The sequence below is a fragment of the Lipotes vexillifer genome, unplaced genomic scaffold (assembly GCF_000442215.2).
Source record: "Lipotes vexillifer unplaced genomic scaffold, Lipotes_vexillifer_v1.1 scaffold639, whole genome shotgun sequence".
NCBI lineage: Eukaryota > Metazoa > Chordata > Mammalia > Artiodactyla > Lipotidae > Lipotes > Lipotes vexillifer.
The window spans coordinates 2,230,467-2,247,090 of NW_006786377.1; the positions used below are offsets into that span (position 1 = coordinate 2,230,467).

Sequence of the window (16,624 nt, forward strand, 5' to 3'; positions counted from 1 at the left end):
GAGAGGCCGGGGTACCAAAAAAAAAAAAAAAAAAAAAGAGAACAACTAGATTGAAAAATGGGCAGAGGACCTGAATAGACATTTTTCCAAAAAGACATACAGATGGCCAACAGATCCATGAAAAGATCCTCAGCATCACTACTGAAAATCAAAACCACAATGAGATATTACTTCTCACCAGTCAGTACAGTTATTATCAATAAGACAACAAATAGCAAGTGTTGGTGAGGATGTGGAGAAAAGGAAACCCTTGTTCACAGTTGGTAGAATGTAAATTGGTGCAGCCTCTGTGGAAAACAATATGGAGATTCCTCAAAAAAAATAAAATTGAACAACCATATCATCCAGCAATTCCACTCCTGGATATTTATCCAAGGAAAATGAAAATACTAATTAGAAAAGATATACGCACCCCTATGTTCCTTGCAGCATTATATATGTATAACTCAGCTATAAACTCAGCTATAAGAATGTATATAACTCAGCTATAAACTCAGCTATAAAAAAAGAATGAAATCTTGCCATTTGCAACAACATGGATGGACCTAGAGGGTGTCTATGCTAAGTGAAATCAGTCAGACAGAGAAAGACACAGAATCACTGTGTGATTCCATTTATATGTGCAATCTAAAAAACAAATGAACAGACATAACAAAACAGAAATGGAGTCATAGATACAGAGAACAAACAGGTGGTTGCCAGAGGGTAGGGGGATGAGGGAAGGAAAGAAGTAGGTGAGGGAAACTAAGATGTACAAACTTCCAGCTGCAAAATAAATGAGTCATGGGTATGAAATGTACATTGGGGAATATAATCAATAATTATGTAATATCCTTTTATTGTGACTGACAGTAAATAGACTTACCATGATGATCATTTTGAAATATATAGAAATATCAAATCACTATGTTGCATAACAGGAACTAACATAGTGTTGTAGGACAAATATACTTCAAAAACAAACAAACTCATTGGTTACAAGGGGTGGGAGGTAGGGGAAGGGGGAATTGGATGAAGGCAGTCAAAAGGTACAAACTCCCACTTAAAAGACAAATAAATTCTAGGGATGTGATGTACAACATGATAAGTATAATGAACGCTGCCGTATGTTATACGGGACAGTTGTGAAGAGAGTAAATCCTAAGAGTTCTCATCACAAAGAAAACATTTTCTATTTCTTTAATTTTGTATCTATACGAGATGGTGGATGTTCACTAAACTTATTGTGTAATCATTTCAAGATGTGTGTAAGTCAAACCATTATGCTCTACACCTTAAACTTACACAGTACTGTATAGCGATTATATCTCCATAAAACTGGAAAAAAAGAGAGAACCAGGATGAGGACGTGAATTATAGGGATTTTGATCCTGACTTGCTACAGTGAAGAACTGTGAAACAATTAAGACTGCACAGAGGAAGTGGACCTCCGGTGAGTTCCCTGCCTCTGGAGGAGTTCAAGGGAAGGCTGGGTACTAGCTAGACAGGGACATTTTAGAGATGATTCTTATTTCAAATAGAGAGTTAGATGATCTAGATTCTAAAAGACCTTAGGGTCACCTCCAACATTGTGATTCTGTGATTATAAAGAGATCTTTAACTTCTTTAGTAATTTATCCTGTCTGATAATTTCTCATTTCCAGGAACTCTTTCCATATGTCTGTACTCTTAAAATAACCATACATTTATTTTAATCCCTAGATAAAAGTAAATAACTAGGAAAAGGAAATTAAAACACTGAGCATCAATTATGTGCTGGGCTTGTCTTGAGTACCATAGGTAGGTTACATCATTCAATCCTAACGATAACTGTAAGAGGTAGATCCTTAAATTATTTTCCCATTTTACATACAAGAAACTGAAGTTCAAAGAGGTAAAGTCATATGCCTCAGATCACACAGCCAAATGATTCTGGAGCCTATATTAAAAATCCAAGAGCCTCGCCTCTGAGCCACCCTGCTCAGTGTGTCTCTCTTATCCTCTCCCCTCTTACACACTCTGCTGTAGACAACAAACCAAGAAAGCAGAAGGGACATCCTTCCAAACCAAGCCTGCTGACTCCAAAACCAATATTCTTTCTCCTAGCTTCAATTCTGGCCACTAGAATTAAGGAAAATGTGAATAGTGTGAAGGAAAATAAGCTGTTTTAAATCCATTATGTAAGTTTAATTTCTGATTCACTGATTGAAATGTCTGGTCTATAGGAAACGTGTGTGGCTAATGTAGATAAAGTGACTACTTTTCTCAGCATTAGATTATTTCGAGACAACAACAACAACAAAAGGTGCCAATCTATAAAAGTTTTTAAAACGTACTGCAATTTTAACTATTAAAGATTGTCAAATAATATATTATCCATATGTATAATAAATCACCTGGATTTTTATTGGGGAATTTTCATAAAGTAACTTTAAAAAAAATCATTAAGATAATAAGAGAAGCTGAGTTTGGTAGAAACAGCACCCCAGCCCCGTGGATACTTCTGCCTCTGCAGTCATTCTGAACTATATTAATAAAGTAAGTTTCCAACCTCAAAAACAGAGCTTTAGAAAGCATTATGAAAACTCTTCCTGAGACCATTAATGTGTCCGTAAAACCACTTGACAGTGTTTTTCAGTAGTAAATCTTTGGAGTCATAATCCCATGAATGAGCACTTTATTAAAGACCTCAAGTTTTTTACTGCCCATATTTTTTAAATAATTTGTATTATTTTGGCAGGAACTTGATCCCAAAGTGAGTGCGTTTCACAAGTCTGAACAACATTGCATCATCAGTCATTTACAAGTAAAAACACATAAAAAAGAGGAGTAAGTTTTGTATTTTTAATGTGCTTTTGCAATACATTGCCATTTCCTACTGCTCATCTCCAGAAACGCACTCTTATAGACAAACTCAATTCTTCATAATTTTCAAGGCTTGATAATTTGATAACTACTATCTATAATCAAATTAAAATCATTCATTCACTGAGGAAATTTGCATAGCTGCTTATTTTTATTGTTCCACTGACAAATAGTATTTGGCACCAGACTTGTACAGAGGAAGTAGCTGTGAATATACATGTAAAGGGGATTATTGATAAAAGCACAACAACATAATGACCAGGGTTCAAGTCACTTTGCCAGTTAATAGCTGTGCATACTTGAGCAAAGTACATAACCTCTCTGAGCGCTTAGCAAAATGACTACGCTAATGGCAAGTGATAAATGGTGACTATTATACTAATGATTGCTGATAGTACTAACATAAAAAGTCTGAGAGTCTTAAACTTCACTAAGGAGGTTTACTTACAGGTAGAATATTGAAAGTGTAATTTTGAAATAATTTTATGTATATTGTAAGACAAAGCAAATGAGTAAATATTATTGTTAATATCCAAAAGATACTAATATAAAGTTAAAAGATATTCATTTATTAATAAATTAATTAATTTTAAATTTTTATTTTTAAAATTAATTAAAAGTAATATTCTAATTAACTCTAGAATATTACTTTTAATTAAAAATACCAGTATTAATTTATTACTAAAAAAAGTATTTCTAGCTCTGTCCACTGAAAGCAATGACACCCCAATAGCAATGAGCACACCTAAAGCCTGAATCTTGGTTTCTAAGCACCATTCCCCAGTAAAAGGAGCCAAAGCTCCATAGAGAATAGGCTGCTTTTAGTTCTGTGGTCTGAAAATTGTAAGTGAGCCTAAGATATCATCTTCTGTCAAAAGGCAAGGAAGCACTGAAAGACTAAAGGAGTCAGGTTATAAGGTCACAGAGACCATCTCGTAGGGACTTGTCCTGGCCAAACATGGAGGATTGGAAAGCCAAAAGGAGAATAATTGATTATAACATGGTAAGTGTCAATAAACAAAAATCCATGTGTCCATAGAATTGAAAATAAAAGGTAAGAAAACAAAAAGCTTTTCTTTACGTAAGAATGTCAACTAATAAGTAGAAGGAAGGATGAAATTAGAATATTACCACTTTGCCACCCCTAATGTAAGTTAATCCAGAAAAGAATCAATGGATGATAACATCACTAGGTCAACTTGATGCAGAACAGAAATAACCTGCCAATGATCACCCCACAGATACTTTACTTAACTGAAGGAAAAAAAATGTACCTTTACACTAAAGATATGGGCAATCAAACTTAGTTTCAGCAACAACAGAAAAATCTATCACTATCTGCTTCTAATGCAATGCAGTATGAAGTATACAACTTTAGCTTTGAAATACTCTTGCCAGAAAGGTTTAACCTGGGGACTTCCCTGGTGGCACAGTGGTTAAGAATCCGCCTACCAATGCAGGGGACACAGGTTCAATCCCTGGTCTGGGAAGATCCCACATGCCACAGAGCAATTAAGCCCGTGCGCCACAACTACTGAGCCTGTGCTCTAGAGCCCATGAGCCACAACTACTGAAGCCCGCATGCCTAGAGCCTGTGCTCTGCAACAAGAGAAGCCACCACAATGAGAAGCCCACTCACCACAACAAAGAGTAGCCCCCGCTCGCCACAGCTAGAGAAAGCCCATGTGCAGCAACGAAGGCCCAACGCAGCCAAAAATAAATAAATAAATTAATTAATTATTTTTTAAAAAGGTTTAACCTGAATCCAATACAGCGCCTAGATCCAACTTTAAGTGTATAGGGCATAGATAAGCAAGTTAATTAACATCTTGAAGAAACAATCAGACCACTGCTCTGTACTCTGTACAAGTCAATAATATTTTTTGAAAAACTATAAAAGGCTAAACATAACAAATAAATGCAATGAATGAACCTAGACTGAGCCCCAACTTGGGGAAGAAAACAGCTATAAAAGACATTCTTGTAGAAAATGATGAAATTTGAATGTCAATATTAGATGGTTATTGATTATCTATTGCTGTGTAACAAATTAGCCCAAACTTAGTGGCTTAACACAACAAACATTTATTATCTCACAGCAATATGGGCCAGAAATCTGGGACTGACTTAGCTGGGTGTTTCTGACTCAAGGCCTCTCAGAAGGTTCTAGTCAAGCTGTTGACCAGGGCTACTGTCACCTCAAGATCATCTGAAGGAGAATTCACTTCCAAGCTCACTCACATGGTAGCTGATAGGCCTCGGTTCCTGGGCACCTGGGCCAGGCAACTGGCTACCTGAGGGCCCCACCACATGACAGCTGGTGTTCCTCAAAAGCAATGATGCAAGGGAATTCAAGAGAGTGTATCTAAGACAAAAGCCACAGTGTTTTCATAACCCAATCTCATAAGTGAGATCCCACCACTTCTGACGTATTCCACTCACTGGAAGTGAGTCAGTTCATCCAGCCCACAAGGGCAGGGGGATTCAATTCCACCTCTTAAGGAGTACGAAAAACGTGTGGGTCTGATAACCTCCAAGGATGATATTGTGGCATTATTGCTGACTTTTAGATGTGATAATGGTATTGTGATTATATACAGTAATGTCCTTATTCTTAGAATATATATGCTGCTGTAGTCAGAAACAATACATACGATGTCTAAACCTATTTTGTGTGTGTGTGTGTGTGTGTGTGTGTGTGTGTGTATACAAAGTAATAAAGCAAATACAGCAAAATGCTAACAACTGTTGCATTTGGATGGGTAATAAATGGATGTTCATTGTATTCCTGTCTATACATGTTTGAAAATTTTTGTAAGAAAAATTTGGAGAAAAATAATTGAGTTATTTGAATTGTATCTGCTCAAAATTCATATGTTGAAACCCTAGCATCCAACGTGATGGTGTCTGGAGATGGGACCATTGAGAGGTAATTACATTTAGATGAGGTCACTAAATGTCATTACCTCCCAGCCTCCAGAACTACGAGAAATAAATGTCTGTTTTTTAAGCCATCCAGTGTATGGCATTTTATTATAATAGCCGAAGCAGACTAAGACAAGGTGTTCAGATGATTGAAGTGACTTGATAACAGTGATAAAATTTTTACTCATTTCACAAAGTTAATGTGACAGAAGAAGTCCAGTGGTAAGAAGGGCTTTTGATACAGAGAACTGGGGGGAAATAGAAATTATTATCATTACTGTGGATCGCTTTCATATTCCAACTTCTCATCTTACCTCAGCTTGGCAGTGAGGTCGCTGTAGACCTGGGAGACCTAAGAGATGATCCCACAAAGATGGCTCCTTCTACTGCATCCTGCCAACTCCAGAACCCCCGTTGCAGCCTGTGGAACACCACTGAAGCTTCACCCTTCATGGAGCCTCTCTTTTGCAGCATTAGTCATTCCTTAATTTTAAACTCCATCTCCTTTACTTTTCAACCTTCTCCTACATATTTTATTAACTGATTGCACTAGCTCACTTTTGCTTTTGGAAATTAATTGTTATTATTAATCCCATAATTAGTTTCCTTGACACAAAATTTTAAAAATATAATTAAAGGATTATATAGTGTTAAAAAAAAATACAGTATTAATTCCCATGCTCAAACAGGCTCCAGCTAATTTAAAAGGTAAAGCAATTCATTGGATAAATAAAAGTGTGGAATTAAGAGTCACTTCCCTTTGGCAATATCTCTCAACATTACAAACCCCATATCCTTTGACCCAGCAAGTCTACTTCTAGGATTTTTGTCTTGCTGATATAGTCTCACATATGAGAACTGATAGATTATTCATAGCAGCCTTGTGTATAATAGTGTGTAGTGTCTTACCCATTTTTTAAAAAGTAAATAAAAAGAAAAACAGAGGTGCAGAGTGTGTTGCCATTTGTGTTAAAAATAAATAAAAAGAATAAACATACGCATATATATATGTAGAATATTTCTAGAAAGGTATATAAGCAATTGTTAACAGGTTGCCTCTAGAGAGACCAACTGGGTGGCTGGGGGGAAGGGATTGGGGGATAACGTCTCATCACATTCCCCTGTGTCCATTTAGAATTTTGTATCTTGTGAATGCATTACCTATTTGTTCAAAAATTAATTTAAAATTTTTGTAATCCTTACAGTTTAACCAAATAAGACGTATTAGCTACAAACTTTTTACTTTTAAGTGTTTTGTATTTCTTTTTTTCTAATTAGAAAAAAACTGTATCCAATGGCCAGATCAGGTCACTGACTCCCATGGTGCCCCAGACCTCCTGCTGAGAGGAGCCTTTGAAATTGCAGTCGATAACACTCGTGTGCTCATCCACATCTGGTTTTCAATTTCTGCTTCATAAACATGATCACAGATGCACATATGCACAGATGCACAGATGCACGCTCCACATACTGTACCTGGTTCAGCTTCTCTTTCTCTTCAACGCAGAAGGCAGCTTTTTTCTGCTCTCTGTTTACTTCTGAAGCCAGCCTCATGATTGTTTCTCTGCTAGCTTTTGCCTCCATCTCATGGACATTTTTAGTCTCTTCAAGAGTAACAATTTGTCCTTTCACGAATGCGTTTTCCTTGCACAGCTCTCCAAGCTGAAGAGAAAGCAATTACAGCTGTCCCGTAAAAATTAATAATTTCATACCACTCTAAGCAATTCTGATCTATAAACCCCAATGATCTCATTATCACATGAAAAGAGCTATATCCCTCCATCCACTCAAAAGATAACTTTTTCAAAGGCAGTCCCTAAATGCTCTTGTTATGTGCAGACCCAGTGGTCAAATTAAAATTAACCAAAAGGTAGCTACAAGGCAACAATGATGAGAGTTCAGCCAAAAGCTTCCAGACAGAACAAGCATCAACCAGCCCCTGGCTGCTAAATACTCAAGGGCCGGTGATGTTCCTACAGAGTTACAGCAGGCAAGGGAGCAAGGGCGTTCTATTCAGCCCACATCCACTGGCACCAGCTGCCTGCAAGGCGTTACCTGGCACAGGGTGGGGACATACAGAGAAGAAAGCAGGACTCTCTTTTTTAAAAAGAAAATCCTTCTTATTAATATAAGCATAGAAAAATCCCGAATAACATGCTCAAACAATGTATTCAAGTGGTTAGCTGGGAGAATAAGACTTGTATGATTTATAAGGAGGGAAAATAAAACCAACCAGGCTCCTTGGCCCCAGGGAAACAGCCACGCAGACAGCTCAAGGATGTCTGTCGAAAGACCCGAAACTTCTCATGACAGGGTCAGCATTTGTGTTAGGACAATCAGGGGAAGTGACGTATCTTTTAGCCTCAGCAATTTGCCAACATGGTGCCCTGCTCCTGACTCAGTGCTATTCCCTCTCTCTTGAACACTTTTCCTCATGTTTGTATGCTTCCTCTCCAACATCCTTTCAAGGTCCCCATCTCAGAGGGGCACTCCTTGGCCGGTCTACCTAAAGTAGCATCCCATGCCTCTAACCTGCTTCACTCTCTTTCCCCATATCCTGATTTGTTTTTCTTCTTTGCACCTTTTACTACATGGGATAATACTGGATATTTGTTTATTTCCTCAGCATCTTTAACCACAACAATGGAAGCTCTAGGAGGGCACAGACTCAGTCTTGTCTCATTCACTGCTGTATCCCAGCACCCAGAACAGTGTCTAGCATACTGTAATCACTCACTAAATGTATGGGAAATGGATGAATGAATGTCAAATAAGAAATCCCTTCTTTTCTACTGTTTCCTTAGAGTGTGTGTGTACATGTGATTATAAGGGCGATAAAAGTAAGGGAATGGCTTTGAAACTGCAGTGGTTTTGTTCACCTTCTCAGGGTACCACCTAGTGAGTGTTCAAGACAGTAGCCTTTATGCTCTTGGCCAGTGAGATTGTTGGGGTTTTTTTTTAAGACAGGGACCTCCTCAGGTGATTGGGATGCTAAAACTCTAGGGTCCCAGTACCTGTTTAAAAATATAGGTTATATTATCATCCAGGTATGGTGAAGCCAACAGATCAGGAGACAGTGATTGAAACTGTGTTACTCACAGTTTCTGAGAGGAAGGGGCACACCATGCCATGCAGGGCCACCCAGGGAGCACCAGGGCTGGTCAGGAGACAGAGAGAGCCAGGGGAAAACATGTTTTCCACAGGAAGGAATGGGTGAGGCAGGGTAAGCAAGCTTAGAATTGCCTAGTGTGAGTAATTTCAGTGGGTTCTGGAGTGTAGGAGCCATCTCTAGTTGTCTGGCACCTGACCCTGGGGTGATTAGTTGGATAGTGGCCAGAGTATAAAAGCCTGATAGAGGAAGGGGCTGGGGTATGGGCTCTGTATTGGTTGGTTTGCATATGAAAGCTGTGCACCCAGGAGAGTCACTTACTAGGAATTGGCTAATCCTGGGACCCAGTCTTTCCTGGGTCAGCAAGGCCCCAGATTTCAAAGCATTCGAAGTACAGAATATAAAAAGGCGAGATTAATACAGTATTAACACCCAGATTAGCACCTGGAGATTGTCTCTGATGAGGGAAAGGGTACCTGAAAGAAGGAGCTTCTTAATTTCCTTTTCTTTTCCCCACCACTTGGCTTTAAAGATAAGCCCCCAAACTATAATGTGAAGTGGACTTTTATTGCCAGGCTCCTGGTCACATGTTACAGAGGGGGAGCTGAATCCAGCACCTTGAGGGTATCAGACAGACCCCAGGCCTGAGCAACCAAAACCCATGAGTGAGGTGGAACTTCCTGAAGCAAAGTGTTATCATTTCGCAGCTTTCACAGAGTTCACGTGGGAGGCTTACTAATAACCCACTGAGGGGAGGCCTTTAAGAATGGCTGCATCGGGCTTCCCTGGTGGCGCAGTGGTTAAGAATCTGCCTGCCAGTGCAGGGGACACGGGTTCGAGCCCTGGTCTGGGAAGATCCCACATGCTGCGGAGCAACTAGACCTGTGAGCCACAACTACTGAGCCTGCGCGTCTGGAGCTTGTGCTCCGCAACAAGAGAGGCCGCGACAGTGAGGCCCGCGCACCGCGATGAAGAGTGGCCCCTGCTTGCCGCAACTAGAGAAAGCCCTCGCACAGAAACGAAGACCCAACACAGCCAAAAATTAATTAATTAATTAATTTAAAAAAATACGGGAGTCCATGTATTTAAAAAAGAATGGCTGCATCCCCAGTGGTCACTGCAGTGCTGTTTACAATAGCCAAGACATGGAAGCAACCTAAATGTCCATCAAGAGATGACTGGATAAAGAAGATGCGGTATATATACACAATGGAATAATACTCAGCCATAGAAAAGAAAGAAATAATGCCATTTGCAGCAACATGGATGGACTTAGAGATTATGATACTAAGTGACGTAAGCCAGACAGAGAAAGAAAAATACCATATGCTATCGCTTATATGTGGAATCTAAACAAAAATTATCCAGATGAACTTATGTACAAAATAGAAATAGACCCACAGACATAGAGAACAAACTTATGGTAACCAAAGGGGGAAGCGGGGGAGGGATAACTTAGGAGTTTGAGGCTAACATATACACACTACTATATATAAAATAGATAACCAACAAGAACTTACTTCATAGCACAGGGAACTATACTCAATAATTTATAATAACTTATAAGGGAAAAGAATCTGAAAAAGACTATATATATATAATACATATATATATATATTACTGAATCATATGTATATGAATCACTTTGCTGTACACCTGAAACTAACACAACAGTGTAAATCAACTATACTTGCATTTAAATAAATAAATAAATATTTTTTTAGAAAAAGAATGGCGGCATGGAAATCTATCAGGAAGCAAGGATATGAAAGGTTTATAAATGAGCAAAGATATGGTGTCCATTCAAATAGCTTCAGGCTCTCTAATGAATCACTACAGTCCAGGTAGTGATATAATTAATTTCCATCTCAATGGCAACCTACCATTAAAGTAGGATTTTTATTTATTTGGCTTTAGTGTAAAATTAAAAAGTACTTTAGAGATAATCTTAACCTTATGCTCAAAAAGTATCCCAAAAATGACACACAGCTGGTTTTGGTTGTGGTTGTGAGTGTGTATGTGCTTCTATCTGTAACTAAAACAAACAAAAATCTTCCTAAAACAAATCATTAAAATGAATAATTCGTTGTATTTGACAACCTAAATACATTTTAGACAAAACAATCAATTCCTTCTGGAGAATAATTAATCTCAAATAATGCTAGAAAGGATCTTGGAATCGAGGCTCAGAGAGGTGATATGGTTTTTCCCAGGTCACGCAGTCAATTAATGCTGTACTAGGGCTCCTGTCCTGTTCTCCTGCACCCCCAGACTCAACCACAGCTCTTCCTTTATGGCACACTTCAGAATGACCACTAAATGTACAGTCTTTTTAATCTTCATACAAATACCTTTAGAATTAAATCTTCATCTGATGCCTTTTCATTCTTCTTCCCTGGATCTAAGCAGTCATGAAGTTGAGCCAGAAATTCCTCATGTTTCCTGCAATTCTGTGAGACTTGATCCTCATTCTCCTTGTTTTCCTTTAAATATTTTCTGTCGGGCAAATAACAAATAAGTCAAGTTTTAACACCAAAGAAGATAACGTTCATCAAAGTTCAGAACTCAAGCTCTCTGTCGGGGAATAACCAATAATCATTTCAACACAACACAGTTTCCCAGACACAGAGCACGATATCATCTTGCAAGCCCAGTTAAAGAGGGAGAAAAGTGGAAACAACTCTGGGGCATGTACACTTTGCAGAAATGTAGGGAGATCTTTACGGCATCTTACCAAGGGAGACACATTATCTGCCTCCTGTTCCTGACATTTTAGGATCTGCAGAAGTGGAAGGTGGTTCTCTAGATCACACGTGGATCCACTCAGCCATGAGTCTCTGTTGCGGCTTCGTGGGAAAGAAAGAGAGTGATGCCACATTGGGTCTAGAGACCATGCTTTGGTCACTACACAATAATCCATAAGGGTTACTTAGAGCTTTCCCTGGCTCATGGCCAAGCATAACTATAATAAAAAATACATCAGAAGCAGGGGATGTGCCCACCCCTGGAAAAGAGAGGTGTTCAATCATCAGCAAAGATCACTATTAGTTTTTGCACATCCAGAATTTTTAAAGAGTATTGGAATGGGCCAATCAAGGAAAATCAGTCAATTTATGCTCTGCTGTGAATATTTTATTTCAAATCTCAGATAGGTTTGCTAAAATAGCATAGTCTATTTCTAATTCTTTAAATGTTAAAAACTAAGAGATCATAAAAAACAGACATATTTTAAAGGCAAATTAGGATCATTTCAATAATTTGGCATCATTTTTTAGTACCCTAGATAATAAACATGATTCTTGCTTTCCCTTTTTACCATGTTGAGTGTTTACTGCAATTCTTTCACGCTATTCAAAGATTAACAAAGCATGTAATTGCATATACTCAAAAGCATATCATATTTCTATTTAGAAAAAATGTATAACAATAAAAGACCAACATCAATATATCTCTAAGTTCTTATTTTCAGCATATGAAAGGTAATATTTATTCAGTCTCTCTCACTCATTTAAGTCATAGTTAATGCTATGGCTCTGATTTATTTATGTATATGATTCTATATATTTACGCTAAGATTTCAGTCTTACTTCTCTGTTCCAGGAGTTTCTAAATTATTTCCACTTCTATTTGCATTTCACTTTAACCCAACAAAGTCCCAGGCGTCTATCATAAAGACATAATCACATAAATGTGAAAATATGAATGCACATGGGTACTCATGCATCTTAGTTTATAATAATTTTTTGACTGGAACTAACCTAAGTGCCTAAAGTTAAGAGCAAAAACAACCTGTTAAGTAAATTATGATATTAACAGGCAATGGAATATCACTGGCCATTAAAAATGATACAGTGAAAGACTTTTTAAGTATTTAAAACATATTATTCAGGAAAAATAGTTCACTACATGATGCCGTTTATGTACAACTGTCTGAAGATCTATCCAACAAAATGTTAACTATAGCATTTCTGGAATCATAAGGTTGTGAGTAATTTTAATTTTGGGGGGCACTTTATTATATCTTTAAAAACTTTCTTATAATGAATATGTATCATTTTATTACTCATTTGTTTAATAAATATTTATTGGGCACTTACTATGCTACTTACTATGCTTAAAGGTGCTAAGGATACAGTGGTAAACAAAACAGATAAACATCCCTCATGGGGCTTACATTCTAGTTGGAAATATGGACAATAATCAAAACATAAATGTATGTAAAATGTATAGTATATTATAAAGGGGCTGGAGACAAAAACAATTAAGCAGGAAAGGGGGTAAGAAACATTTGGGAGGAGTGGGGTGAAATTTTAGATGTAGTCGCTAGTGGCAATGGGAAGTTGTCAAAATTTAGATTTATTTGGATGGCAGAGATAGATGATGAGATTTACTGAAGGATCAAGGAAAGAGAAACAAGGATGATCCAAGATTTTGGCCCTGATCAACTAGAAGAATGGAATTATCATTAAACGAGATTAGGAAAAGCACAGGAGGATTTTGTGGAAACACCAGGAGGAATTTTGGACATGTTCTGTTTGAGTTGCCTGTTAGACATCCGCATGGAGATGCCCAGTAAGTCGTAAAATATGTGGGTCTTAAAAAAAAAAAAAAAAAAAAAAGATATGTGGGTCTTGAGCGCTGGGAAGAGGTCCAGGCTAGATCTAGAAACTACATGCTCGTGGGGGGTCACCAGCATGTAGATCATACTTTAAGTCATGAGACTGGATGAGAGTGAATTTACATAGAAAGGAGAAGAGAGTCGAGGACTGAGTGAGCCCTGGGGCACTCCAGTACTTGGAAGTCAAGGAGATGAGGAGGACAAAGCAAGAGACTGTGACAGAGAGGCTAGAAAAGTAAGATCAAAAGCAGGGGGCTTCCCTGGTGGCACAGTGGTTGAGAGTCCGCCTGCCGATGCAGGGAACACGGGTTCGTGCCCCGGTCCGGGAAGATCCCACGTGCCGCAGAGCGGCTGGGCCCGTGAGCCATGGCCGCTGAGCCTGCGCGCCCGGAGCCTGTGCTCCGCAACGGGAGAGGCCACAACAGTGAGAGGCCCGCGTACTAAAAGAAAAAAAAAAAAAAAAAAAAAAAGCAGGCACGCGTAATGTCCTGGAAGCTAAAACAAGAAAGTGGTTCAGGGAGAAAAGTCAACTGTTGGCTCATACTGGAAGGTCAAGTAAGAGAGGGCTGATCATTGAATTTGCAATGCGCGGTCACTGGTCACCTTAATGAGTGGCTTCAGTGGAGTAGATCTGAGAAAGGAGAGAAATTGGTACAGTGAGTACATATAAACATGTTCCAGGAGTTTGGCAGTACATGGAAGGAGAGAAAGAGGACAGGAGCTGGAAGCATTGGGTTTTTGTTTTTATCTTTATAAGACGAAATAAGTAAAACAAGTATCAAGTATTTTATTAGTAAAGTGATTTAAGTTATTATACACAGAATTTTTAAAGTGTATCTTAAGAACAGGTAGCTCCCAATTTTATCTCAATAATCACCTTTTGTCAGAACTAAGGGTAGAAAACCTAGATTTCCTGAGCTCTCTGCATAAACTGGCAATAAACCCAAATGAGGAGTGTTCAGGGTGGTCTGGGGTGTTCTGGGTTTCCAGGGTATTTTTATAACTAGCTTCTGAATAAACCCTTCCCCCTGTGCACTATTCCACCACCTCCACTTAAACCTCTGCTTAAGAGGAAATCTTCCAAATTGTATATATCTAAGAATTTGCAACCCTAATCAATAGGGCATAAACATGCTTAGGACAGTGCCATGTTTGTTAAGATTCTTGGTGACATTTAGAAATGAGCTTGGAAAAAATTTTCAAGACTCCAAAGATAAGTGAGGGCAATGATTTTTTTTTTTTCCAAAAATGCAAGGGACACGGGTTCGAGCCCTAGTCCAGGAAGACTCCACATGCCACAAAGCAACTAAGCCCATGCACCACAACTACTGAGCCTGAACTCTAGAGCCCGTGAGCCACAACTACTGAGCCTGCCTGCCACAACTACTGAAGCCCGTGCACCTAGAGCCCTGCTCGGCGACAAGAGAAGTCACGGAAATGAGAAGCCCACGTGCAGCAACAAAGAGCAGCCCCCCTCACCTGAACTAGAGAAAGCCTGCACGGAGCAGCAAACACCCAACACAGCCAAAAATAAATTAATAAATGTATTTTTTTAAAGTTTAAAAAAAAAGGAAGTTAGTATTTTAACACTAGCTCCACTGAGAAGTATATTGAAATATCCTCACTGCAATTTCTCGTCCAGTTCTACAACTTTCTTCTTTAACTCCTGGTTCTCCCTGATTGCAGACTAAGCTGTGATTTTAGTTCTCATTTTAGAAGTGGAGAGTGCCGCTGATTCTTCCTCTAGCTCCTGAACTCTGTCTCTCAAAGAGGTGAGGAGAGACGATTTTCTGGCATTGTTTTCTCCGTAGTTCTCCATTTCAGCTTTCAACTCTTGACAGGAAACTTCTTTGGAAAGCATCTTGGATTGCAGTTCTCGAAGCTAACATGGAAAAGAAGTAAAAAGACGGAAAAGATGTCAATGGTGTAAGTTGGAAGTACCTTGAAAAAACCCCAAAGTCATAACTTAAAATTTCAATCTTTTATTCATGACGTCATCTGACTTGACTTTTTTTTTCTTCATATTTGTTTCCATATTACCAGCTGGGAAATTATGCCTAAAGAGTGGACTTCATAGTCTCTCTTTTTCAAAAAACAATTGAGCAATGTCTTGTGGTAATTGAGTCTCACTCAAGAGACATGTGTGGTGTATTTTGCAAAAAGCAATAAAATATTTTGCAATGAGAATTCATTTTCTAAATCTGTATTACCGCTATTGCTGCTCACGATGAAACAAGGAAGCTGCAAGGTAGGCTGTTTGTAATTTCATGGCCATAGCTGTTTCCCAAGTCAATACAGACTACGTGATATATCACAGCATTTCTCCCCCTGGCCTTATGGACCCTTACTGTGGCTGATAAAGAAAAAAAAATACTCGGATTTCTGGAAAAAATATAGGAGAAAAGGAAAAATCATTATAGGATTTATACAAAGGAAACGTTCTAACTTTTATGAATTCTGTGGCATCAAAATGCTGAACACAGTATGTGCCTTATTAAGCTACCAGATCCACTCCCATTAGAAAACTTTATGAATGCATCTATTTTTTTGGAAATGTAAGTATGCATGCATACACACACACACACACACACACACACACACACACACACACACACACATCAACTTATCTTTCAGTGGGATCCTGGCAGCCTAGTGAGACTGCTAGTTACCTCACAGGCAAGCCTAGGATTCCTTGGGGCCATCAGGCTATAAGCGCAATGAGTCTAAAGAGAATCTCCCAGCAACTCCACAATAGACCTGATCCAGGCCAGAGGGTAAATGGATCCCAATCATCTTCCTAGAATTTCCCCCAGACAATCAGAACCACAAGAAAGGGATTCAGATTTCCACCCCCAGAGCTTCGGATTGCAAGCAAACCACATTAAAGGCAGCTACTCCCAGGGATGCTTACAGCCATCCAAAGCCCACACAGCCCAAACCCAAAGTCCCCAGGTGTCCCCAGGTGCTCTCGAGGATGTAGAGCTCCCCTGAGATCCAGAATCCAGCCCATGTCACCCTGCTTTGCAGCACGGCAAACGCACAGCCTTTCAGGAGTTCTCCACAGCTAGAGGGTAGGGGCACGATAAGAGAATAAGCGTAAACTTTGCCAAAAAGTTTAAAACTCTTTC

General features: G+C 38.8%; 1 protein-coding gene across 1 annotated transcript in view; it reads right to left on the bottom strand.

Annotated features, from left to right (window-relative positions):
* CCDC170 (coiled-coil domain containing 170) overlaps nucleotides 1–16,624 on the bottom strand; it is a 70,085-nt gene that overhangs the window by 41,478 nt on the left and 11,983 nt on the right. Inside the window, 3 exon segments of the mRNA XM_007472271.1 lie at nucleotides 7,247–7,431; nucleotides 11,230–11,374; nucleotides 15,122–15,378. Coding sequence (XP_007472333.1) covers nucleotides 7,247–7,431; nucleotides 11,230–11,374; nucleotides 15,122–15,378 — 587 coding nt within the window.